Consider the following 26,235-nt stretch of genomic DNA (forward strand, 5'->3'; position numbering starts at 1 on the left):
GTTCCAATTCTGAACATAGGATATCAGCTTTTCATGCTTTCTGCAACAAATTTATCTGAGGTCAGACCTAGGCATTTTATGGCTCTCAGGCCACACTCACTTCTGGTTGTCTCTATTTGGCCCTCATAAGGTAAATTGGAAATTAGAAATCAAATGTAAATAAGTGCACCACAGGGGGAAGAAGAAGCCAAGTTGAGTGTAGCTCTGTGCAGTCCCAGTGTGCTCCTACAATTGGCTGGCATTTTTCTGCACGTATGAGAGAAAGCATTTTTCTGCACCTATGAAGCACTTATCCCTCACCTAAAGCAGCCTGAGAAGCTGAAATGATGGAGTTTGAGGATTTCAAATCAGATTATATTGTTTCAGTTCCAGTTTCTCATGTGGCCCCTTGGGAAAATTAAATGCCCTTGGGGGGGGGGGGAATTCTGTCCTCCTCAGTATCCATATGTACCTGAGACAATTCAGTCACTTCACGAGAGATAAGAGAAACTCCATTCCCACTGTTTTCATCCCACTGCAGGCCCACTGGAAGCATAATAGCAAACTACAGGCCCACTGGAAGCCTGATAGCAACAAATCTACTCTCTGCTTGGTAGCTTCCAATGCTGTGTGTCAACTGAGGGATCTGACAGACCTTCTGCAAATCCTCCCAAAGGTAATCTAGAGTTTAAATTGTGTATATGGCAGCAAAGGTAAAGGACTGATTATCCCAATGAAAAGAACCGCTAGAAAAATGTTTATCACCCTACAATCTTGAGCTGTTGTGGGAAGTATATCTGGCTTGTCTGGAAAGATCCTAGACAAATTAGAATCATAGAATCACAGCATTGTATGATATCCTTTAGTCGAAGCCCCACCCAGAGCAGAAATCCTCACACAAATAGTTGCCCAAGCTTCAGTTCAGATCATCCATCGATCTGCAGAGCAATTTTTCTCTTTGTTTTCAGGAGAGCTTTTCTTTTTTTAGCCTGGCAGAGGGGGAGTAATTATAAATGATTAAAAAAAAGTTATCTTACTTCTACTAAAGTGTTCAAGGGATTATCTGGGTTAGGATGGTAACACTATAATGACAGCAGAGGCAGTGGGACCAAATTTCTTGGTGATCTTTTGGTGTAGAGAAACATGAGATGCCTTTAATACCCTGGCTGAACAGAGAAAATTTGTCATCCTGAACACAGATTCTCATTGTTTTAAGAAAGATTCTGGGGGTCCTCTCCTTGAATAACCAGGAACTTGAAAGTATGTCAATTAAACCATTCTCTAACAAACTACTTTGGTTTGCTTCTGGCATCCAGAAAAGCTGAAATTTTGTCTAAGGCAACAGAATACAATAAAGGAAGAACCCGGTAGGAATTGGATTTTTCCTTTCTGAAAAAATTAAGTCCCTTTACTCATTCCCCCACCCAGTTTCCTAGAACATAATAACAAACAAAAAATTTTATTTGATGTTTGGTGTTCTTTGGAAATTTAGGTTCCAGATAGAGACCTGGGATTTATTTATTAAATAAATTTATAGAACTGCCCATCTAATGCAAAATGATCTGGGTATGTAATATAATTACATGAAAACAATACACATATAAAAACAAGCCTTTAAAATACAAACCATCAATGTTAAAAAAAAAGATTTTTATTATTATTATTCTGGTAATGTCATAAGAGTTAGTATATCATAAGCTCAGTAAGGAGCTTTTTTAGTATATGTGCAGCCAATATAGCCAAAGTTATTCTAAAAATTTTTTTTAGTTTGTTTATCATCCATCAGTCACCATCATTATCAACAACTTATTACCGTAGTACAACTTAAAAAACATGGAAGAACATCCTATTATCCCAGAACCCAACATTTCATTTCTCTCCTAAATATCTTCCAGAAGAGCCTGTAAAGTTCTCTGAACATTTATTGGGAATGTATGTTGTGGGAAGGGTATTTGCAAAGGAGGTTGCTACCATTGAGAAAGCTTAAGCAGAATTCCCTATTCTTTCTGGGTTGGCAGCCCGGAGCAGGGAGGGTGGAGAGGAGAGAAAGAGGAGATGGTTTTGTGATAGAAGCAGCTCGAGTACCCATTGCATACATGAGTGGGGCCACAAGCCCCGATGCTTGTGCAAGTGGGGTTGAGTACATGCGCACTTGTGCATGCACCAGCCAGTTACTCATGCAGCCCCATTGTGAATAGGATGCTGACTGGTAATGGGCTATGGCCCACAGGTTGGGGACTCCTGAGCTTAGAAATGGGAACCATGAACATGATATTCTCTCAGCATAGACCTTTAACAGGCCTTGTCTCCCTAGTTGACTTGATTTCTGCCATGTACTGTTTTTAAGATGGCCACCAGAAACTTGAATTTATTTATATATCATATTTACAAACTGCCCATCTCTTTCATGGAGGAATTCTGGGCAGTGTATATATAGATATAAAATCATAAAAGCTATGCATATTATAATAAAAACAATTAAAAGCAGGAACAGAATAGTTAAAGTCCCAAGATTAAAAAGGCAGGGAGAGGCTTTGGGGTACTAGCCAGCCCCTTGGTTGTGTGCTCATCTGTGGACCCCAACTGGGTCAACAGAGAGAGGTCTTCAAACATTTATGAAAAGCCAAGAGAGTGGGGGCCTGCCTCACCTCTGAGGGGAAGAATGTCCAAAGAGTAAGAGCAATGGCAGAGGAAGCTCTCTTCCTTGAGCCTGCGAATCAAAATTCTTTACCTAATGGGTTCTGCAGCATACCTTCTTTGCTTGATCAGGTGGGGCAGGTCAATATAAGGTGTAAAGACAATTGCACAGGTAATCTGGCCTTATGTCATGTAGAAATTTAAAGGTCATAGCCAGCTCCTTAAATTGGATATGGAAACAAACCAGCACCCAAGGCAGCTCAAACAACTGAATATTCTGAATACTTTAAAATGGTAGCCCATTGCAATGGTAGAATCCATTGCAATGATCCAGACAGGAGATGATCAGGCATGAAAGATCAAGCAAAGGGTCTTCCTGTTCAGGAAGGATTGTAACTGTGACACAATATAAATCGTACCTTTAAACTTTAGTATAGTTGATGCAGCTCCATCTGGGGGGTGTTACAATCTTTCTTTGAAGGGTGAAGGAATTGCCTTTTGTGATAAATTTTGAGATGACAACAATGCTTTTAGTCTGTTTCAGATTTTGATCCAAAACAGACTATTGCAGAATGGATATTATTAAGTGGCTCCATATGTCTACAGCTATTGCTATGGATATAATTTCCTTTTCTCCTTTATTCTATATGCCAGAATATATATGCTACTGAAAAAGGATTGGTAATACATTGGAGCTTGCACCCCTCCCCCAATGGGAGGGAGAGATACAGAGAAAATAATTATTCTTTTAATTACCACTAGATCAGGGGTGTCAAACTCGATTTCATTGAGGGCCACATCAGGGTTGTATTTGACTTTGGAGAGCTGGAGTGGGCATGGCTAGGGTGGGTGTGTCCCGCTCGACGTCACTCATGTTCGGGGCACCTGGGGTGGCCCGAGCGCTATGCTAGAGAAAACAGGCTCCTGAGCTCTGTTTTCGGCTGCAACGGCCGACTACTACCCTCTGCCAGTGAAAATGGAGCTCAAAAGGGCTGTGTGCAGCCCACCTGAGCTCTGTTTTTTCTGGCAGAGGCACCATGGGCCAGTCCTTCACTGTTTCCAGGTTGGTCTTGCAGGCCAGATCTAAGCACCCCATGGGCCTTGAGTTTGACACCCCTGCACTAGATGCAGCATTTGCCTTTGTCTTTTATTGTCACTTGCAAGTCCAAATCTTTGTGCTGGAACTATGCTATTTTATGGCTATCCCAGAATGGTCACAGAATAACTAATTCTCCATAGTTCTTGAGACAAAGGAGTGCACACGAGATGAGACTCCTGGGATTTATTTCTTTATAGTAGGTATTTGTTCTTTAGTGAAGGAGGTGTGGGCTTGCTTCAATTCTTAAGATGAACCTCGTCAGCTAATAAGACTTTTCTCATCTGACACATTCTCTTCTTCTTCATCTTCAATCTCATTGTCATCTTTAGCCTCATTCTTGTTATTATTGCTTTTAGAACTCCCTATGCGGCTCCCTACACCAGCTCCCACTCCTCCCCCAACAAGTCCAAATGTGCCTGCCCCGGCCACAGTCCCAATTGCAAAAGTAGCACCGGTGCCCAGCACAATGGCTTCTCCTGCCAACAAGGCTGCTGCTATACCAGCTCCAACAGCTCCACCAGCTAACCCCACAGCACCCACTCCTATGGCTACTCCGGCTTTGATTGCAGAGGATTTGAAGTGGCGTCTATAATCTTCCAAGAAATTATTAGCTTCATACTTGAAGTATGACTCCAGGCATGTTAAAAATTCGGTCTGATGTGGCTCATCACCATGAAATGAGTCTCGGAACTGTTGGAGCAGTTTCTTTTGCTTCTCCTCAAAGCGCTTAGTCATCGAATTTGGAGACACACGTAGGCTTGCCAATATTGAGCATGAGAATTTATCCTAAGATTGAAGACGAAAGGGTGGTAGGTTACAGAAATAGATGGAGAAAAGGGAGAAAACAGAAAATATTAATCATCTCATTATTCATAACAATGGCACTTCTTATTATCCCACTATTTATCATATACTTAATCTGCCATTATATCTAAGACCCCAGATATTTTTTTGTGGTCAATTAAGGTGAAAGAAAGAAAGAAAGAAAGAAAGAAAGAAAGAAAGAAAGAAAGAAAGAAAGAAAGAAAGAAAGAAAGAAAGAAAGAAAGAAAGAAAGAAAGAAAGAAAGAAAGAAAGAAAGAAAGAAAGAAAGAAACCCATACCTGTGTGATAAGCTTTGAACTGCCAAAACATTTTAACTTGTTTTATGAGTCAAGGAATAGCAATAGCACTTAGACTTATATACCACTTCATAGTGTTGTACAACACTCTCTAAGAGGTTTACAATTTATTGCCCCTGTTAGGGATAACATTGGTTACCTAACTTAGTTTGGCTAAATATAATATATGTTAGTTAGTTTAAATGTGTGTGTCACTTTAAACTGTAAGCCAAGTATTTGGGTGCGGTTGTAAATCGCCATAAGAGGGAGCAAGAGAGCTCACTGTTTGCCGGCTTTTACTGGAATGCTGACAGAGAAGGATTGATGGTGATTACTGTGTGCGTTTGCTGAGAGAAGAAAAGAAGGTTTGATTTTACTTCATATCTCTGACTGCAAAAGAGATACATCACTGGACTGATTGTTTGTGAGTTGAACGACCTATTTTCTACACTGGACTTTGCAAACTGAATAACCCTCAGACTGTCTGAACTTAGTGTATGACATATGGACTGCTTTGACTATGCTATAACTCTTGCTGGAATAAAAAACTATTTAATTGCACAGTGTATCTGTCTTACTGATTGTAAAGCTACAACAACGCTTTATCTCACAGACACTCTCTGTCTGCTAGACTGCTGTTGCACGTTCTGCTAGGGTGTTGTATCCCTAACAGCCCCCACAATCTGGGTCCTCATTTTACCCATCTGGGAAAGGTGGAAGTCTGAGTCAAAACTTGAGCCTTAAGATTGAACTCCAGGGTCAAGGTTAGCCTACAATATTATATCTAACCACTACACCAACACTACATTCAATAGTTTATCTACTAAAAAGTTTATCTATTAAATTTTGCAAAACACAAGAAGCTTTATTCTTGATCAACTCCATTTTTTTTAATTTGTGGAGCATAATTTAGCCAGCCTTCAGTCCAACCTCAGATAATATCAGTCAAAAATCATTTGATTTCCTTTTTCTGTATTTAAATACTTCCTAACACCACTATAAGCAGTCCTCAATTTATGACTGTTCATTTAATGACAGTTTAAGGTTGCGATAACTTTGAAAAAAGTGACTTACAACTTGTTCTTGAATTTAAGTGATGATTTGGAAGCTCATCAATCAGCTTGTATTTACAACAGTTGCAACATCCTATTATCACATGACTGCAATTTGTGATCTAGTTAGTTTTCAACAAAGTCTTTCTTTCTGTCTTTCTTTCTTTCTTTCTTTCTTTTTAATTAAAAAAACTTTATTAAACAAATTCTACAATTAAAAAAGCAATTAAAAATGTATTTCCATTCATTGAAGCATATTTGTAGTAGTATTCACTCACTTTGACATATTCTTAAGTATACAAAATATTACTAAATATTATTACAATTATTTTACATTTGATTTATGCCATATTTTCATATATTTACATAGTTCTTTACATATTTATACATAAGTATACATAGTTATGCCTATTCATACCAAATTATTTGATCACACCATAACCTTTCATTTCATCTCCCTATTTTGTGCCTATCTTGCATACCATAGATTCTAAAGTTCATAGTACTGTCTCTTCTTTCTCCTTCATTTCCATTGAAAGCCTATCCATTTCTACATACTGTAAAACGTTTTTCATTGTCATAATATCAGAGGAAGTGCTGTCACTTTTCCAATTCTGGGCAAAGGCTATTCTTGCTGCAGTTATTATATGTAATATAATATTCGAGTTTCTTACTTATTTTATCTTTTAATATATGCAATAGGAATGTCTCTGGTCTCAATTCAATTTTCTGTTTTGTAATTTTCTCCAGCCATTTCCTAATTTTAAACCAATAACTTAACTTGAGGGCATGTCCACCACATATGGAAATAGGTTCCCTGTTTATAATTACATTTCCAACACTTTGCTTATTTATTGGGGAACAACTTAGCCAATCATGCCAATGGTAAAACACTTTTTATAAATTCTTTTGTATGCTGCTGATAGTTAACATATGTGATAATGAACAAAGTCTTAATTATGGTATTTTGCTTAACAATTTAGAAAAATGGTTGTAAAATAGGGATCTGATTACTGGATGACTTACTTAATGACCACATTATTTAGAAACCAAAATTCTGGTCTTTATTTGCACTTGACCTGTAAAAACTCAGCCCTCTGGTTTCTTTTACATCTCTGATTCTAGTCTACCATACTCTGACCAAATGTCAATTCTTTCCCCTTCACTACATACCAATTTACAATAAGAAAACCATAGAAATTTGTTCCCTTTCTAACACATTCCAAGTATTAGCATCTTCAGAATCCTCATTTTTTTTTGTTTTTTTTTGCCTTTAAAAAAATGAAAACTATAATAAAACTGAGCTTGTCCTACCTGCTTTTGGATGAACTTTTTAAATTTCTCCTGGAACATTTTATTGTTGTTCTGGTTGAAGGTGTAGGCCATCTGAGCAGAAGGAAAAGAGAAATATTAGCAGATGTGGCTACAGAAAATTTTAATCTTTCCTTGAGTTCCATCACATCCCAGAAGAGACAAGGAAAGTAATAAAGATAAAAGTTGTACTATGCATCAAGTCCATCCATGTCAGCTATTTAGCTTCATATGTTTTCCTTTTTAATGGAAATGGTTACAATTGCAGAATCCAATCAATCAGAATAGAGCTGGAAGGGACCTTGGAGGTCTTCTAGTCAACCCTCTGCTCAAACAAGAGAGACTATACAATTTGAGGCAAGTGGCTGTCCAGTCTTTTCTTAAAAACCTCCAGTGATGAAGCGCTTACAACTTCTGAAGTCAAGCTGTTCCACTGGTTAATCTACCACTTTTAGAAAGGATTTCCTGCCATGGACCTCCAAAGCCATATCTAACAAGTCATTTATGATAGGCTCATGCCATATTCCACTTCTACAGAATTCAACAAATAGATGTTCTTCCATCCAAATGCTAACTAGGCCTAGTCCAATTTAGCTTCAGCAAGATTTCTTTGCTCTTCCTCTTATGTTTAACAAGCTCATTTAATTCCTTGTTGGGAATCCACCCAGCAATATTAGAATTGTAAGTTAGGCTAAGATTAAGACAAAATGAAACAGAAAAGGGTGAAAGCAAACCATTTCTACATAGCTGCTCAGAAAACAACGTGGAGGTGTTCATGGAGTCAGCAATCACACTTGGCCAATAGAATTCTGTTCAAATGTGGAGCTTGATCTGAAGGACATTTTCCTTTTTAAAAAGTGCAAACTAGTTATAAGTGTATACCAGGGAAAGATATAGAAGGAAAATTGAGAAGTTAATACCTCTATGGGTGAGGAAAAACCAGTGTGATATTGTTTCATGAGTTCTGACAAAGCCTGAAAGAATAAAAAAGGGAGGATTCAACATGTAAAAATAGATTAACAAAAGACACTTCTAGATAGCTATTCAGAATACTTCCAGATATGTAGAGAACCCACCTGCACACAGACTATATTGATAGATCAATGCACAGTATTTTCCCCATATCATATTCTTTTCACATAGGATTTTGGTTTAAAATCATGCTTTTTCTGAGATGATTAGAATTTAAAAATTAATGTTTAACACAACTGCAATAAAAATATTAAAAGCATAAAGGCACTGAAATGGACCAAAGACTCAGATTAAAAAACAATATTAGAAGTTTTTTGTAACTGCTGTAAACAAGATCAGAATTTGTTTCTTTAATTACATTTTTATTTTTTGTCTTTCTGTCTATACTGTACTTTGCAGAGTTTTCCCCCAACACGCCATTGTATGTTTTCATGTTTATGTTTTACATATATAGAAATCTTGAATAAAATTATATATTATCACAAATGGTACTTCTAGTAGTACTGTGATAGTAGACAAGGACCAGAAGACAATGGTGGCCAGAGATGTAGTGGTGCCAAATGATAGCAACATCAGGAAGAAGGAGTATGAGAATTTAGAGAAGTATCACTAAGTATAACTAAGGAAAATGTAAAAAATAAAGGCTGAAGTGCACCCTGTAATGGTAACAACATGTGGTATTGTGACTTCTAAGTTGGGAGAGGGCCTCCAACATAGCTCTCTGTCTAATCAAGTGCAATACTAGGATCATCTAAGATCCTATTCAGAACCCACAAACTCCAAGGCCCCTAATAGAAGACCCAGTGAGAAAAATGAGGAAGACCCAATGAGGAAGATGCATACCACCCATAGGGGTGAGGATTTTTTTTAACATACACAAACACTCACACATGGAACACATGTATCAACTACTGAAAAGGCTCATTAATGTGCCAAGGCAGGCCAAGGGGGCAGAGTGTCATCATGCACTAAATCTCATTAGGCTTGCATTCATTTTGGATATGCTATGAGGGAACATCAATTGCATCAGTGTGCCAAGGGAAGCTAAAATGTATCATATGATCTCTCCCGTTAATAACTGGATAAAAAAAGGGAGGCAACCATGTTTCTTTCCCTCTGACTCTGTAGTAACGAGGCTCAAACCAAGTCACATGACAGCTGAAGGTGGAACTAAAGCTCCTCATGAAATTCAGAACAACCAGCTTGAAATAGTAGCTATCCAGCGACTTCAAACAGCCAAGCAACAGTGGAATTACCCTTTGTTTAATATGTTCAAGTGGTACTTCAACAGTCATTTGCCTGGATGTTTTTATTTGGATTTTTGAACTGTGAAATCATGTTTGGAGAGGCAGTGCTGGATTTTTCCTGTTTGTCTGTCAATTCACACATACAATTTTAGTCCAAACTGTGGATTCTAGGGTACCACTCCATATAACAATTTTTCACCTATCCAGAATAGGGCATCTCACAAAGATTGTGCTTACTGGCCTCAGCTCTCTGTGCTCTTTCCTTTCTCTGCATTTGAACCTTTCCTCTAGCATTAAGGTAGCAGAGTTAGTTGCAAATAAAGTTGACATAGGTGAGAGAGGGAGGATAGGAGATGTTTTCTGCCACTATCAGCAGCAAAAAGATAAGAACTTTTTTTTTCCTTTGGAAAAAGTGGACAGTGAAAACAAACCTACAGAATGTACAGGAAGAAAAAGGACAATTTAGAAAAAGTGTAAGTGCTCCATCTGCTGGCTGTTAAAAGTGACAACAGTTTTAATTCCCAGAAAGGGGGTGGGGAAGAGTCAGAATATACTACAGGTAGATCCTAACAACAGTTCATTTAGTGACCGTTCAAAGCAGGGGTGGGATTCAAAATTCTTTACTACCAGTTCCGTGGGCGTGGCTTGGTGGGCGTGGCAGGGGAAGGATACTGTAAAATATCCAGTCAGAGGTGGTATTTGCTGGTTCTCTGAACTACTCAAAATTTCCGCTACCGGTTCTCCAGAACTGGTCAGAACCTGCTGAATACCACCTCTGGTTCAAAGTTACAACAGCATTGAAAAAAGTGAGTTATGACCATTTTTCACACTTACAACTGTTGCAACATTCCCAATGGCCATCAAAATTCAGATACTTTGGCAATTTGACTCACATTTATGACAGTTGCTGCCATGTGATCATCTTTTGCAACCCTCAGACAAGCAAAAATCAATGGGGAAGCCAGATTCATTTAACAACCATGTTGCTAACTTAACAACTGCAGCAATTCACTTAACAACTGAGGCAAGAAACATCATAAAATGGGGAAAAACGCACTTAACAAATGTTTTGCTTAGCAACAGAAATTTTGGGCTCAATTATGGTCATAAGTTGAAGATTACCTGTATATAAGAAGACATCAATGTTTGGTAGATAGTAATGTATGCTTTAGAGCACACCAGTTAGGGAATTCTGCGAGTTGAAATCCTTGCTGAGGTTGAGATACAGTGTTGTACAGTATATTGTAGCATAGATGTAATTGTAACAAATAATATTATATAAATAATTGTATCAGAGAAGGAGTAACTGTATTAGTGTTTTTGAAACGTGACAACCTTAAGATGTGTAGACTTCAACTCTCAGAATTCCCTAGCCAATATGAGGACTCCTGGGAATTGAAGACCACACATCTTAAAATTCCAGAGGTTGAGAAACACCTCAAGAAACTGATCTCTTTTGGATATAATAGAAATCTCTATATGCCAAACACAAATTGGAATACTCACCTCTAATGATCTAAGTGCTAGAGCCCACTGCAACTACATAGCCAAAAAGGCATTAAGAGTTGTTAACCTAATCCTACGTAGCTTTTTCTCTGGTAATATCACACTACTAACCAGAGCATACAAAACATTTGCTAGACCAATACTCGAATACAGTTCATCAGTCTGGAACCCACATTACGTATCTGATATTAGCACAATTGAGAAAGTCCAGAAATATTTCACAAGAAGAGTTCTCCACTCCTCTACTCGTTGTAGAATACCTTATGCCACCAGACTTGAAATTCTAGAACTAGAAAACCTTGAATTACGCCGTCTTCGGTCTGATTTAAGCATGGTATATAAAATCATACATTGCAATGTCCTACCTGTCAATGAATACTTCAGCTTCAACCATAACAACACAAGAGCACACAATAGATACAAACTCAAAGTTAACCGCACCAAACTTGATTGCAGGAAATACGACTTCAGCAATAGAGTGGTCAATGTCTGGAATACTCTACCCGACTCTGTAGTTTCTTCCCCAAACCTCAAAAACTTTAACCTTAGACTGTCTACTATTGACCTCACCCCTTTCCTAAGAGGTCTGTAGGGGGCGTGCATAAGCGCACCAACGTGCCTACCGTCCCTGTCCTATTGTTTCTCTTATTCTTCTTTTATTTTTCTTATATGTACCCATTTCATGTATTCACAACTATGTATACACTTATACTTATTATCTTGTAAACAATTGGCAAATCAAATCAATCAATCAATAAATAAAATAAATTCAAAGGCGTAGGTTACTTACATCATTTGATTCTTATAACTCTCACCTTTATCTTATTAGCAAGTTCTGTCCCAGTGAGAGGTTTGTTCTTCTGATTTCTCTGTACATGCATTCCAGCTGATCTTGCAATATGATTCCCATAATCCTTCAGGAATCCCCTAAAATCCTCATCCATACCTGCAAGAAACAATCCAGACAGTTCTGGCCAGCACAAGATTTTTTTTTAACCTTTCCTGGAGATAATGGTTGAAAGTATCTGAATGCAACTCTATTTAGCCCAAGACTCCAGAATGCAACAGAGTTGGCCTTAAAAGGGAACTACCCTATCTGATAAATCTTTGCTGCACATTTGCAGTATGTTTGGTGCTGGTGGTTGGAGAAATGAAATTGTTATTTTAGAATATTATTTAATATCTCCAAGACTCAGCCTTTGTGCATTTTTAGTAATCTTATAAGCTTTGGGGAAAATGAGTGCAGCAGAGGGTTTACAAAGTAGATTCTATCAATCATGAGTAATGCTAATCATGAGGGCTGAGGAGCTCTTTTGGAAAAAGGCATATTTTGCTATTTGCCACAAGGATCAAATAGCACAATAAGAAGGTTTTGGTGAATTTTGGTCATAGCAATTGTTTGAAGAATAAGAATTTATTTCATAAAAAATACTCTGGGAAAGTATTTTGTTGGCTCTGGAAAATCTTGTTGCCTTCAGCACAGTCATTTTATATTGCCTTTTGGATACAGAGCAATTTTTAAATGATGATAATAGACAAAAAAAACCACCTCTGTTCCAGTTTGTTTCCCCATCTCTGCTCCAATGAAGGAAAACAAAATTCCCAGTTCCATTTCAAGCCATAGAATGAATTGTTTGTTTTTAAACTCCACCACTAATCAGAAAGGATTTATGGTATTAACGTTCCTCCTTCTGATAGAATGAAACCATTGTGCTTATTCCTTCCTAAAATTCATGCAAATGCCAGATGAATAAACTTGTGGGAGGAACATGAAGAAGGTATAATGGAAAGAAAGAGGTTCTTGCCTGCTATGGTGCCTTCTGTTCCCATCACCAATGCCTTGCCAGGGAAGGGCATCAGGTAACAAGAAGTGTTGGTGCTTTTGAACATTTGCAGGGCTTGTGAATGGCGGTTGGGTTGACCCTCCAGCTTCTGAGGTGAAATGGACAAATAGAAGGGAGAAGATGCAACCATTGTAACACCACTTCACAATCACTTTGTTTCTCTTCTTTAGATCGACTCCTGTGGAATCTCTTCATTATCAGGATATCTTTCTATAATTTCTATAATAGGTTTACCTGGATGATGTCATGGAGATAAACTTGTCCTCCCTGGAATCCATAGGTGGGGGGATAGAACCAGTCACGAACCAAGATATCAAGATGCTGCAACAAAGAAGCAAGAGAATCTGCATTTGACTTCCCTCCTTCCTATTGTGGTCCCACTACATGTCCACTGGGTGCATGGAAACAACAAACCTACTCTGAATGGTAGGAAAGGTGAGTTAAAAAGTAGATGTTATGGGGTTGATTCTACCATTACAAAGAACCATAAGAAATATTTTCAATCTTATCACCTTCTCCTGCCAAAGGATGCATCTGGCATATCCATCAATGCTGCTAAAACAGGGAGACAGATGAATAATGCATACTGCTGAGAAATTAGGATCTTTCCCTATCAAAGAAATCTGACCTTTAGACACTGGATGAAATATAGGAAGTCTTTGATTTATAATAGTTCATTTGGTGACCATTCAAAGTTACAATGGCACTGAAAAAAGCGACTTATTACCATTTTTCACATCTACAACCTCTGCAGCATTCCCATGGACACATGATCAAAATTCAGATGCTTGGCAACTGATTCATATTGTTGCAGTGTCCTGGGGTTATGTGATCATCTTTTGGGACATTTTGATAAGTAAAGTCAATGAGGAAGCCAGCTTCAATTAACAACTGGGTTACTAACTTAATAAATGCAATGATTCACTTAAAAACTGTGGCAAGAAATGTTATAAAATGGGGCAAACTCATTTAAGAAATGTTTCACTTAGCAACATAAATTTTGGGCTCAAATGTGGTCATAACTCAAGGACTACTTGTACCTTCTAAAGTCTTTCCTATTTTATAAGATTCTTTTTCACTCTGCAACGCCCCTCAGCTTATTCACTTATCCTTTCTTCAGGTCCCAGGCTATGCAGCCGAGGGGGAGAAAAGCTGTTTCATCTCTTCACTTATAGAGAGCAGGAGAATAATTATGAAAAGAATCTGTTCTTCCTAGAGGTATAGTATAGCATCTCTCTCTTACTTTTAGTCTTACTTTTAAAGATTGGTTTTCATTTTGTTTAAATTATTTACCAAACATATCATAAATAAGACAATGCTTTCCCTTATTTATGTTGCTAAGTGAAACTTTTGTTAAGTGACAGTCACATTGCAATTAGGTTGTTCCTGTTTCTTTTTAACAACCTCCCCTTTTTCAGTTTCCAAAGATCACAATAGGTACGGCTGATAATACTATGTTATCACCAAGGAAATTGTAGCAACTTTTGGGTTGCTTTTTTCTCATTTTGGATAGGTATGACTTTTGGACTTTTAATGGCTTACAACACCTATTTAGAAAAATTATAATTCTGAATAAAGTTTCTTATTTCTGTAAAATGGAACTTGAAGCCTCAGGCTATCCATTCTTTTGATGAAAATCTCATTTTGCTGTACTAACTTTCTCACTGCCTGATTAGGTTTTGACATTCAAATCAAGCAGAGAGAAACTTTCTTAAAGCAACAGCACAATAAGGGAAGGAAGGGGTTTCTGCTTTGGAAAAAATAAGTCAAACTACTTAAGCAGCCTTTATTTTATGAATAGGGTGGAAAAGATTCCTGCTCTATCCAATTTTAGACATTTTCTTTAAAAAAGTGTTATTCAGAGATTATTTCCTTTCTCAAGATGAAAAATGAATACGTTATACAGATAAATAATGCATAAATAGTGGGTAAAAAAAAGCATTGGTATTCATAATGAAAGAAAAGGAAAGAGAGATGCGAGTACCAGGCAGAAGAAAACAGAGATGAAGAGGCATTTGCTGTGAACAGGAATTCAGGAACAAAGGCCCTCTTTGACCATGTGTAAGGACAACAGTCCTGAGGGAATGGTGACAGTGGAAGAGGGGGAAAAATATACATTACATGAATGTAAAAAGAAAGAAGGAAAAAGATTGGGCTCCATACCTGAACAGGCTTCAGCTTGAATTGATGGTCCACAGTCTTCGCTATGTACAAAAACATCTGTGGGATAAAAGAAGTAGATGACTATTAAATTAGGTGATTTAATTTCACTGAAATTGTCTGTTCACTCAATGGCAGAAATAAAGAATTAAACCGTGATTTAGGAAATAAATGATTTGTGAGTTATTGTTTTTACTGTTGGCTATCTGATGACAGGAAAAATAAAGAGACACATAAAAATTATATTTTTAGAAATGATATGATAATGGTTCATTGCACAGCCAGCCAGATGTTTAAATTGTATTTGACGTTTTTATCCACCTATTGAATCCTTTCCCAGGACATAGGATAGGCAGATGTTGCCATTTGATGTTGTTGTTGTTATTATTATTAGTTAATCTTTAGTGAGATTCACAGCCTTTGGGGCTGGTTGGTAGCTCAACAGCTCAAGTCCTAACCAAGAATCTAGGAACTGTTAAGATAGCGTCGGAGGATATAAGCTGTTCCAAATTTGAAAATTTCCTTACTGGCTTTCCTGATCTATTCTGATGTCTTCATTGTGGACTATAGGAAATGGAAGAGAGAGAAGGTCACATATGCACACACTGGGGCAACAGTTTTAGGGATCTAATAATAATTACTAGGTTCCCATGCTTTCCATTGGGACAAAAAATAATCAAGCTGTCTTGAAATCAGTTTGTCCTGGCAGGTCAATATGCCTAATCGCCCAACTTAAATGGCTTTTTTTTTTGCAATCTGATTTGGTCATTTGATATTCCTGTTAATATTTATTCCACAATGAGACTTGGTAATACTTCGGAAACAATTTGGAAAAGATTCTTTGGAATGTGATTGTAACATCTATCAAACTCTTAAAATAGCCACATCTTGTCTGAGGTTAACTTGGCTTTTCTGTAGCTGCCAAATGTCCTGGGAAAAGATACAGGTGTTTTAAAGAGTATTACATTTACCTTTTTTCACGCTCCCCAGCATCTTCTGTAAATGGATCTGAAGACTGCATAACCCTACTACTTATGGAGTCTTTTGAAAGGCGTTGATCTCTACTTGTAGTATGCTGAACTGATTTGAACTGCCTGGATATCACAGCTGGCAGATTCTTGCATTTCAGTCTAGGTAACCAGGTAAAATAATCTAGAATCTTTCCAATTTGGTTACCTGAATCAAAGGATACCAGAAGTCTGGGCTTTGGTTTATGCCACCTTCTTTTAGCAATATTTTTTTATCACCTCTACCTGATAATGTTGCATTGTCTCCCACCTCTCCCTGGGACAAGGACCTCACTTTTAATATTTAAAGCCCAACTCACCTCCATGTATTCCACGTCTGGGTCCTTCAGTTTATGGGATAAATTGAGAATCTAAAAGACAATTAAGAAACACAACAAAGGTGTACTAAGTATGTGCTATTTTTACAGTCTAGAGGAAAAAAAGGATGATTTGGTTTCTAGAACCCCACCTGATAGGAGCTTAATAGCATGGAGAAAGCTGAAAGCTTGACACCATTGTCCTTGCTTCTCTCTATATCCATTGAGCCCTCGGTGTCAATCAAAAACAAGGCTACCTGGAGATGGAACAGAGGAGAAAAATAAGTGGATATATATAATCTGAGTCTATCCTTTTCTTTAGTTTCATATTCAATAAATTGTGTGATGTGGATTATTTAATAACCATCTTAGGAATGTTGTGTGTCCATAGACACAGAGTTCATTTCTAAAGTATATGATATGCTCTTAGCAGAGATGGTAAATCTTTTAGATTTCTATCCTGGTTAAATTACAACTCCCAGTATTCTTGATATTTTAAAAAAAAATCAAAATGATGATAAATGGAATAAAAAACAGAGATAAAACTACTGAAAACAGTCCAACCATCATAACAGAAGTACAGGAAATTAATCATTTTATAATGGAAAAGATATACTAGGGTTCAGTTAACATCTGGCTGATTGATTCATCAAAGTTTCATAAGAGACACAACAAAAACAAGACAAAAAGTAAACTAATTAGGAAGTGGCAGAGATCACACAAAGCACAGCCGAATACAGCAGATATTAGGTGTGTCTGTCAAAAGCAAGTTTCTATTTTTAAAACCCTCTTACGTCTCTTCACATTGTGGTAAAGACACATTCTGCATAATTGGTAAATCTGCTACCTTTTAGAATCTGTTTCTTGTGTTGAACAGAATTTGTGTTTTTTACAAAAAACACAAGCTTCAGAATGCTGTACAGTGTCCCAGTTCTCTATTATGTTTTTGAAATTTGGTGCAGGAAGAAATTCCTGAAAGTACCATGGACAACCAAAAAAACAAATGGAACATTAAACAAATTAACCCAGTCTTGTCATTTGAAGGCAAATTACCAGATACTACTTCATGCATATTATATGAAGCATTAACTCTCTGCAGAACACTAATGATGGTAAAAGTGGAAAGAAAGAGAAGAGGACACTCAACAAAAAGGTGAATAGATACAATTACAACAATGATAGGTGCACGTTGAAAGATCTGAAAGTTAAGGAGAGATCATTGTGAAGAAAACTGTCTATTTGATTGCTAGAAGTCAACATTGACTTGATGGCATATCTTCAACAAATCAACCAATCAATCAACCAATTAATCATGCAGACATTTCAATTAGATCAACCTCCAGCTTGGCCAAGCAACATTGTTTATGGCAAGATCTATGTTTTCTACCATACTATCAACTTTTGGGTAGCATGAATGAAATCTTATTTAGTTTGGGGACTGTTGTGTTGTGTAGGAAGTGGGACATGCATTAAATTCAGAAAATTGTTGAAAAAACTGGCATACAGATTACAAAGAAGAAGACAAAAGGCAGAAAGAAGAGGGAAATTACTTCTTGAATTGAACTCTCAAATGTTTACCTTTCCATTTTCATCAGAGACCAAAAATGGCTGATTCCATATCCATATCCCTTTGGTGATGCTCTTAGTTCCTGGATGCCATTCAAAACCTGTCAATGGCTCATCTTCTTGGCCCAGCCAAGAGTCATCTGTAACAGACTGCCAGCAAGGAAGAAATAAATGAGATAAGAAGCATTGAGCTGCTACAATAACATGGTTAGTTAAATAACACATATTTCACAATATGTCAAAAATTACTTGGCTAAGCAACTTTCTTTATTTTTCTCCTTATTTCTGCAAAGTTCATCAATTTGTCTTTTGATGAAATGCATGCTTTTGTTTTATTCTTTATTTTATTCTTTATTCTTTAATTATATTTTGTGATTTATTTATGGCATAAATCTCCTGGAAATTTAGAAACTCCTGGAGAGTCATTTGTACTCTGCCAGTGAGATATTGGTGAGATATGAGATACTGCTCTACCTTCAGTGATAATATTCCTTTATTAAGCTGTTACATTTGTTTTATCAGATATATAATGTATGCCTTATACATTTTCCCTTCTCATACTCTTTAGAAAGTTGAACATGTGCAAAATGCAACCCATATATACTTATTCTGCATGGTTGATTTCTTGAATAAAACCTACACAACACGATATGATCATAGGAAGACCATCACCAATCAAAATCATTTTAAAACACTAAGAAAATAATCACTTATTCTCAGACTTACCAAGTTTTTAAGTCTCCGTAGGAGGAAATTGAGCAAGAAGGATTTACCCTGTCGCTGTTCCCCAATGATGGAAATCAAGCAGATGGGAGTATCTTTCACCTTTTCTCCCTCTAAACAACTACTCAGGGCCTCTGCATCCATGTAGAGATCCCCATTTTCATCCAAACCTACTAGCTGTACTGGCTGCCCCAACTCCAATGAAGCTGTTGGCATCTTCTGAAAAGGGAGACAACCAGGTAAGAATAAGTTGTATACAACTTTTATGGTTACTCAGTTGGAGACAGGTCTCAGGTCTGAAGAGGGCCAAGATAGAAGCAACTAGGGCAGCTCAATTGTGATGGTCATGCCAGATTGACAGGAGTGGTAGGGAACTTGCTATTTGTGAGATTTTTTTTGGGGAAAGGGACTGTTTAACTTTGAGTGGGAAAGGAAGAAGTCAGTTCTCACTGATATATTGTTTTTCAATAATTCTTTCTCTTCCTAAAGGGTGGTTCTCATCAGGGGAGGAGATGACCGCTCTGCTCAGAGACCTCTAGTTTGTAGAGTGGCCCAGGTTATTTTGACATCTATGTGAAACAATTGGAAGTGTCATCCGCCAGCACAGTCACGTATCAACAGTAAACAAACAATGGAAATGCTGTCCCATAACTCTATGGAGGATTGTACTCCCTGGTTCAGAGTGGTCCACAACTTGGGATCCTTCTTGACTTATAGCTCTTCTTCAGATAGGTGACAGCTGCAGCCAGGTGGACTTTTGAATAGTTACATCTGGTGCACTAATGCAACTATTCTTGGGTTGGAGAGTCTTGCTCCCATTCATTCATGCCCTAGTCATCTCTTCTCTGGATAACTATAACATGATCTACATTTGGCTGCACCTGTAAAGCATTAGGAAGCTAAAGCTAATGAAAAATGTGGCAGCCCTGGACTATGATGAATGTTTTCAAGTATAACAGGAAACTGGAATATTTTCAATTATACTTGGGTGCCCATACAGTTTTGGGAGCTGAGCTGACTGCACCTTTTCTTATAGATGGAATTCAAGATTCTGGTTGTCACCTTTATGGTTCTGTGTGGTGTTGAATCTGGTCATCTGCAAGACTGCTTTTTCTTGTATTCACCTACGTATTGAATGAGATCAATCTTTCAATCAAACATCTATCTATCTATCTAACTAACTAACTAACTAACTACATGCAATGTAGGAGATACCACATTGAGCCGAGGGAGGATCAAATGCATCATCAGTTTGGAATCACTACATCCCCATAAAAGACCTAAGTCTCCCCTTAAAGTCCATTGACCCTTATCTGGAACCAATTTGTCTTTATCATTAGTAGATCAGACACTTGTGCCTAGGTAGCATGAAATAAACTTGTAGAGATTTTGAACTCTATCCTGGCTCATGATTTCTTGCACCTGACATGCAATGCAGTAAAAGCTTCCCAGTTCCATCTAGATGCAATCTCACCTTGTTGACCTCTTCCAGATGAGGAAAGAGTGAAATTTTTTCCACCAAACTCTTCAGCCGTACATCTGGCTTCATGTGTTCAGGGTGGCAAAGATGGCGGCATTCAGGGCAATTGTACTCAGACTGTGGAGAATGATTCAAGTGATCAAACAGACAGTCTTGACAGAAATTATGCCCACAATCTATGGAGACAGGGTTACTGAAGGATTCAAAACAGATGGAACATTTGATGTCTTCCTGAAGGTCCTGGATCATGCCTCCTACAGACTTTGGTGTAGGGGCTGTTGATAAAGTTGGCCTGAAAGAGGCAAAGAAAAATAACTTAATCAAACTGTGGGAGGCCAGGATTCCGTCTATAGCTCTAGTTTGGGTTCATGTGATATTGTAGAACCAAACTGCTGTTCAGAAATCCAGAAACCCATCTTGAAGGATGACAATCATAACTGAAATGGAGAGAAGGGTGGTAAAATTACCAAACTATATCACTGTCTGCAGTCCAAATGTATAGATAGTTCATAGGAATTAAAATCTGATTGTTATTTTCCCAGGTTGCAGTATGTTCATCTTTCATTTGGAGAATGGAGGAGGGGGGGGAAAGATTAAAAACCATAGAAAATGGAATATTAAGTGAAGAGAAAAAGGAAATATGAAGAAAATATGAAGAAAATCAATGACTTCCTCTGCTTTGTATCTGGACCCTACAGCACCTTCCCTTACTTCAGTCTTTTACTATGGGCATATTTCCTTTTAAAAACTATTTCTGATGAGTGTTATTCTCACAGAAAAAAAGTGCTGTCTTTATCCTGGCTTATGATCTCTGTTTATCTCCAGGGAGTGAAAGTGAAAAGACTGCATTCCTCACTCCAAAACAATTACACTAATACATAGTATTTTGACTTATTTTTATATTTGTCATGTCCTTCTGTGGCAACCCTTTTTTATTGTGGGAAAGTCAACTTGGCAACATTATGTTTTATGGTTTAAGTGGAAAAATGAAATATAGGTGATATGATTACCTTTCCTTCATTTCTTCTTGAGAAAGTGACTCATCAAAGGTAAATAACTAATATGCTTAGTGTTTGAAAAGTAAACTGATAATCAGGGTTAACTGATAAATAAATCATAGGTGGACTTATATACCATTGATTTCTGTTTTTGGTTTTTCTGATTTGAATTCTTAAAGCTGTCATTTCTTCATTCTAGAAAGACCTTACATATTATTTAAAGTGTTTAGAGTACATCAATTTCCCACAGAATTCCAAATTGATCACAAGAATAAATAAAAATATAGTAATACTAAATAATCAGCAGAAAAATACAAAAGTTGCAATAAATTCTGAAATGACTGGAAATGTTTTGATATAAATAAATAAATTAAAAATTCACAGATATAGCATAATTTCTGTCAATAAATAAATAAACAGCAATCTCCCACAGAATCTTAATTTCTTGGTACTCAACCACTGTTTTTTTTTTTTTAAAAAATGTATGATTCTTTGTTGCTAGGAAGTTACAATTTTTACTGATATTACAATAAATCAGAATGGAGGTAGTCATGGTGAAGATGATGAGAACACAGAAGTTAGATCAAGTTATTACATTAAATCTTTCAGCATTATTTTCCCAAATAGTTTTCTTTGTAAAATAAAGAACCAACTCACTGTTTAGCACTATTTGTGTTTCCCATTCTGTGGTGTGATCAGGATGCTGTGGGATTCCAAACTCCTTCTTTCTAGAATAGAGATCACACTGCTAAGCAGAGAGTCATCTCCTTTTTTCCTTATTCCTTTTATTTATTCCTTTATTTATTTTATTTCTGCTTTTATTATTTTATAAATAAATTACGACAACAAACATATACATATCCAGCATACCTTCCTTCTCCTATTTCCCTCACAACAGTCCTGCTGGGTGTATTAGACTAGAGAGAGTGACTGGCCCAAAGTCACTCAGCTGACTTTCATGGCTAAGGCTGGAACTGAACTCATGCATTCTGGCTTAGTGCCTTAACAAACTGGCTTTTCCTTATCCTTATCGTATCCAGAATTTGAGAAATAAAGATGGGGTACAGAAAGAAGAAAAGAGAAAAGGGGTCACAAAAGACCAGTCCTTTGACTTTATTTGGGATGGAAGAAATAAAAAGAACAATTTGTGAAAAAGAAGGTGTGGAAAGGGAACTTCCTGAAGACAGTAGTGTCACTCAAACAGGAAAAGCCCAAGGGGAACATCAGGCCAGCTATAAAAAAAACTTACATAGGAAAAGGAATCAAATAAAAGGTATTAAAGAATCCCTATAGACAAAAGCCTAAGTAATTAAGAAAACTAGACAAATAAGAAAAGGAAACCCTTACAAACACAGGACATACCAAATAAGCAAAACAAACAGACAAAAGACACAAAAAATATAAATTACAAAAGAGACAGACAGGAGATTGCCACAAAGCAAATATGAAAAAAAAAACCATTATAAAATTAAAAGAGATTAGAAAAAACCGATAATACAATCTAACCACCCCGCGGAGTTTGCCTTCCTCACCCTGCAGAGTTTGCCCTCCGGCAGGAATAAAGACAAACTCAAACACAATTTGAAACATTAAGCACAAATACAAACATTCACACGAAATCAACTCACAAAGGGAGAAAAGGGTATAAAAACCAGGGACTTACCATAAGAAGCCAGCTAGCCCAGGAACGCAGACTTCTTGCTGTCCACCGCCTTCCTGAAAATAAAAAGATCCAGCTTTCAAGCAGTTGTCCGTGGACTTCCGGTTTGAGCTTCTTCATCTCTCCGAGGCTTCGATCCGTGCTCACCACTGGAGCGCCCCGAGCCAGCTGGTTTCAGGGCTAAGCCACCCTGTAGAGGTGGTGAAGAGGGGGGAGACTGCCTGCAGGCTTGAGGAGAGCTGCATCTCTCCTCCCCAGCTAGCCATTACTCCCTTTCCCGAAGGGAGTGGAATTGGGATGGGATGAGAGAGTGTGTGTATTATAATAGGTTAAATTGGCTATAGATAGAGCAGCATGGCAGCCTAGAAGTGGAGCTCTCTCCTCACAATCAGGAGGCTATGAGTTTGATCCTACATACCGGCAGATGTTTCTCTATCTGGGCACAATGAGTAACTGTCTGCTGTGAATTCTGCATAGGCATCAGGAAAGGCATTTGGCCAGTAAATACTTAATCTCTGTTCAGTCGCCCAACTCCACCCTGATGTAAGGGATTACAGGTTCATTAAAAGGGGGGTGGCTGTAGACAACAGAAGTTATAGTCCAAAATATCTAGGGGATACCAAGCTAAGAAAGTCTTATGAAATTCATTAATTTGGTCATTACAAAACAGAGTAAACTTGCAAGAAAGATTTAGGATTATGAATATTACTTCTGCAGGAAGTTTATCTCAGTTTATATTGTTTCAATCATTAGCTTAAAGTGAGTTGCCATTTTTCATCCCTGCCATAACAAAGAAAGAAAGTGCTTGTTTTTGATGGGTTTGAGGTGAGAAATGCAAAGTATTTATAGCACAAAGTATTTTTGTAAGAAAGTTATCCATATATATATAGATTCTTAAATGCAACCTTTCTAATACTTAAGTGAACTCAAAAACAAGTTGAGTAAGCTAAAGAGCAAATGTTAAAATATACCGCCTTTTGTTTTTAGAACACTGTAGCTTTCAGTACCATGCAAATTAGAGAGAGAAGAAAATTGATTATTCCACTCTTCTGAACATCTGCCCTTGTTTCCTACTGCTAGAGACAAGGCGTTTTGTAATAACTTTCATCTTCTATTTCTGTACCATCGTTGACCCAATCATACCCATAGTTTCTGATTCTGTTCCTGAATGCTTTAATGTTAGGAACATTTAAAAAAAATTGCATTGTATTTAAGTGTGATTAACAAGGGTGGGGACATATGAAAAGCCAGCCAAGCAAGAAATGCCTGCCAGGAAACAATACGACTTTCATATGTTCCTCTTCACATTTTTGTTCTGAAGTCCTTATTGAAGCATGTGACATCAAACCATATTACTTTAGTTCAATGAACTCATAAAAACCCGTGTTGATGCAAAAGCAGTTTGTTAACAATGTATATTAATTTTATGTTATATTATGTTATGTTTGTTGTATTCTGATGTGTTGTGACGTTATGTTATGATAATATATCCCTATAAGAGGAACCTGTTGGAGCTAAAGAAAAAAGAAAATAAAGAAGGGAATTCATGGCTGAGTACTATACACTATACTATTCTTGCATTATCTTCTTGTAGGCAATTCTGATTGCCAATCCAGTAGTAGTACTTACGAATAGTAACACTTCTAGGCTAACAAGCCTATATTTTTAGGATAGACCAAGCTAGGTAAAAGCATCTACCTAATCTTGGCTGATCTCAAACAGCTAAATGAAGTTTTGCCTGTTTAGTACTTGGATGAGACGCCATCGGGAAATAAGGGAGCCATAGGCTAGATTGGGAAATTGAAAAAGAATCAAGACTTGAACTTGATCCATGGGAGTTAAGAGATGGGTAACTTCAAGAAGAATTCTCCAGAATGAAGAATTAATCAAATTAATCCAAGTTCTTAAACCAAGGAAGCCAACCACCCAACTTGCAATCTCACTTCAAAGTAGCTTTCTTAAACGTGGCACAATGGCATCTATTGGACTTCATGTCTCAGAATTCACAGCCATTTTACTGATTGAAAATTTTGGGATTTTGAAGTCCAACAATTTGGAGAACACTCTCCTGGGAAAGACTGCTTTGGGATTGACTGCTTTGGGATAGACAAAATAATGCATTATTAATAACTAATGACGCTGAAGAAATTATTGGGTGAGACTACTTCTTGCTATTTATTTATTAAATCCAACTTCTATTGCATTCATCTCATGGCATCTCTGTTCCTTTGAGAAACAGTTGGCTACACTATAATAACCAGTAAACTGGAATAGCAATTTGTCCCACTGATTTCCTCTAGGTCTAATCCATCATGCCTGGGTTTTATTACTAATTCTGACACATGCAGGATTTGAAAACAAGCTTTGCCCCCAACCTCTATGTTTATTTGAAGCTGTAAAGCACCTTATCTGCCGCTCCTTAAGTCCGTGTTCTATTTTAATCATCCTTCCTTATCTTTGTTCTGGAGGGCAACTTGTAGGGAATAACATAAAAGTAAAATAATCATCTTGGTCCTCTCCCCTTTCACCTTTTATTACTGGTGATGCAAGCAAAACCACCAAATCCTGTGGTTCCAGTAAGACAATTGGATTTTCCTCTGAAATCTTTCCTTTTTATTGTTATTGTTGTTTGGTGATAGGTATCCCACCCCCACTTCTCGCCCGCCGCCACTTTTTTTTTTCTTTTTTTTTCTGATCCTTCATTTGTAGAATCAAAATAATCTCCAGCGAGCAGCAAAGGGAGACGTCCTGCTCCCAACCTCTCCGAGTTCTCTCCTTGTCGAAGGGAAGCTCGGAAAGGCGAACTGATTGCGAATGCCACAAATATCGCCAAATGACAGGAGACAGATCGAGTTTCAAGAAGCAAAAACTACAGGGAGCGACGCGCGGTCCTTTTTTCTCAGCCAGCTGGGACAGGGGGAAAAAGTCCTTTAAAAAAAAAATCGACCCCACCCCTTGCTATCTTACCTGTAACCGAGCCAGGATCTGTAACGCTTGGGGCAAAGGAGTCAAAAGCGAAAGTAAAAAGAAGCATGTTGGAGGCAAAAGCCATCGCTACTTCCCCTTGCTGAAGGCAGATAAAGAAGGTGACGCGGATTGGTCCACCAAAGTCTCAAGGTTGATGGAAAGATGACGCGTGGGAGGAGAGTAAAAAGCCGTTTGTGAGAGAAACGGAAGAAGAATTTGACCGTACTAAAAAAGATGAACGCGTTTCTGAAGAGGATTTCTGTTCTACCCTGAAGTTTGCATAGTTTTCTCTTGGCTTGCAGTGCTGGAAGAACATTCATTTTCGTCCCTTCTGTGCAAACAGGCATGCAGGAATACACACACATAATATTGAACTGAGTTTTTTTCTTTTAATTTTTCTTTTCTTTCTTTTTTTACTCAGTTTCTTGATTTCAAAGTGGTTATAATTAGTAATTTGAATAGTCACCTAACAATGATTGAACTTGGAGTTGCAAGTTGAGAGACGGAAGTGGAAGAAAACAGGGAGGCTGGAAAAACACTGCATGCCCCTTTATTAAAACAAACAAACAAACAAAGGGGATTGTATCTCCTGGGAGAGGGGGGGAGAGTG

At 37.5% G+C, this 26,235-nt stretch overlaps 1 protein-coding gene across 1 annotated transcript; it reads right to left on the minus strand.

The window, feature by feature from the left end:
- Positions 1 to 2,361: 2,361 nt before the first annotated feature.
- RNF112 (ring finger protein 112) lies at positions 2,362 to 25,731 on the minus strand. Its single transcript, XM_026688955.2, has 15 exons — positions 25,626 to 25,731; positions 22,662 to 22,714; positions 21,656 to 21,726; positions 19,995 to 20,292; positions 18,524 to 18,739; positions 17,810 to 17,947; positions 16,384 to 16,488; positions 16,235 to 16,285; positions 14,911 to 14,967; positions 12,982 to 13,068; positions 12,709 to 12,835; positions 11,719 to 11,849; positions 8,099 to 8,152; positions 7,182 to 7,253; positions 2,362 to 4,501 (listed from the first exon to the last, which is right to left on the minus strand). The coding sequence occupies exons 3-15, from the start codon at positions 21,679 to 21,681 to the stop codon at positions 3,974 to 3,976; spliced, it is 1,890 nt and encodes a 629-aa protein (XP_026544740.1). The 5' UTR covers positions 21,682 to 21,726; positions 22,662 to 22,714; positions 25,626 to 25,731; the 3' UTR covers positions 2,362 to 3,973.
- Positions 25,732 to 26,235: the final 504 nt, after the last annotated feature.

The sequence above is a fragment of the Notechis scutatus genome, chromosome Z (assembly GCF_049901735.1).
Source record: "Notechis scutatus isolate UNSWTSFEM ecotype Mainland chromosome Z, rNotScu1.2, whole genome shotgun sequence".
Taxonomy (NCBI): domain Eukaryota; kingdom Metazoa; phylum Chordata; class Lepidosauria; order Squamata; family Elapidae; genus Notechis; species Notechis scutatus.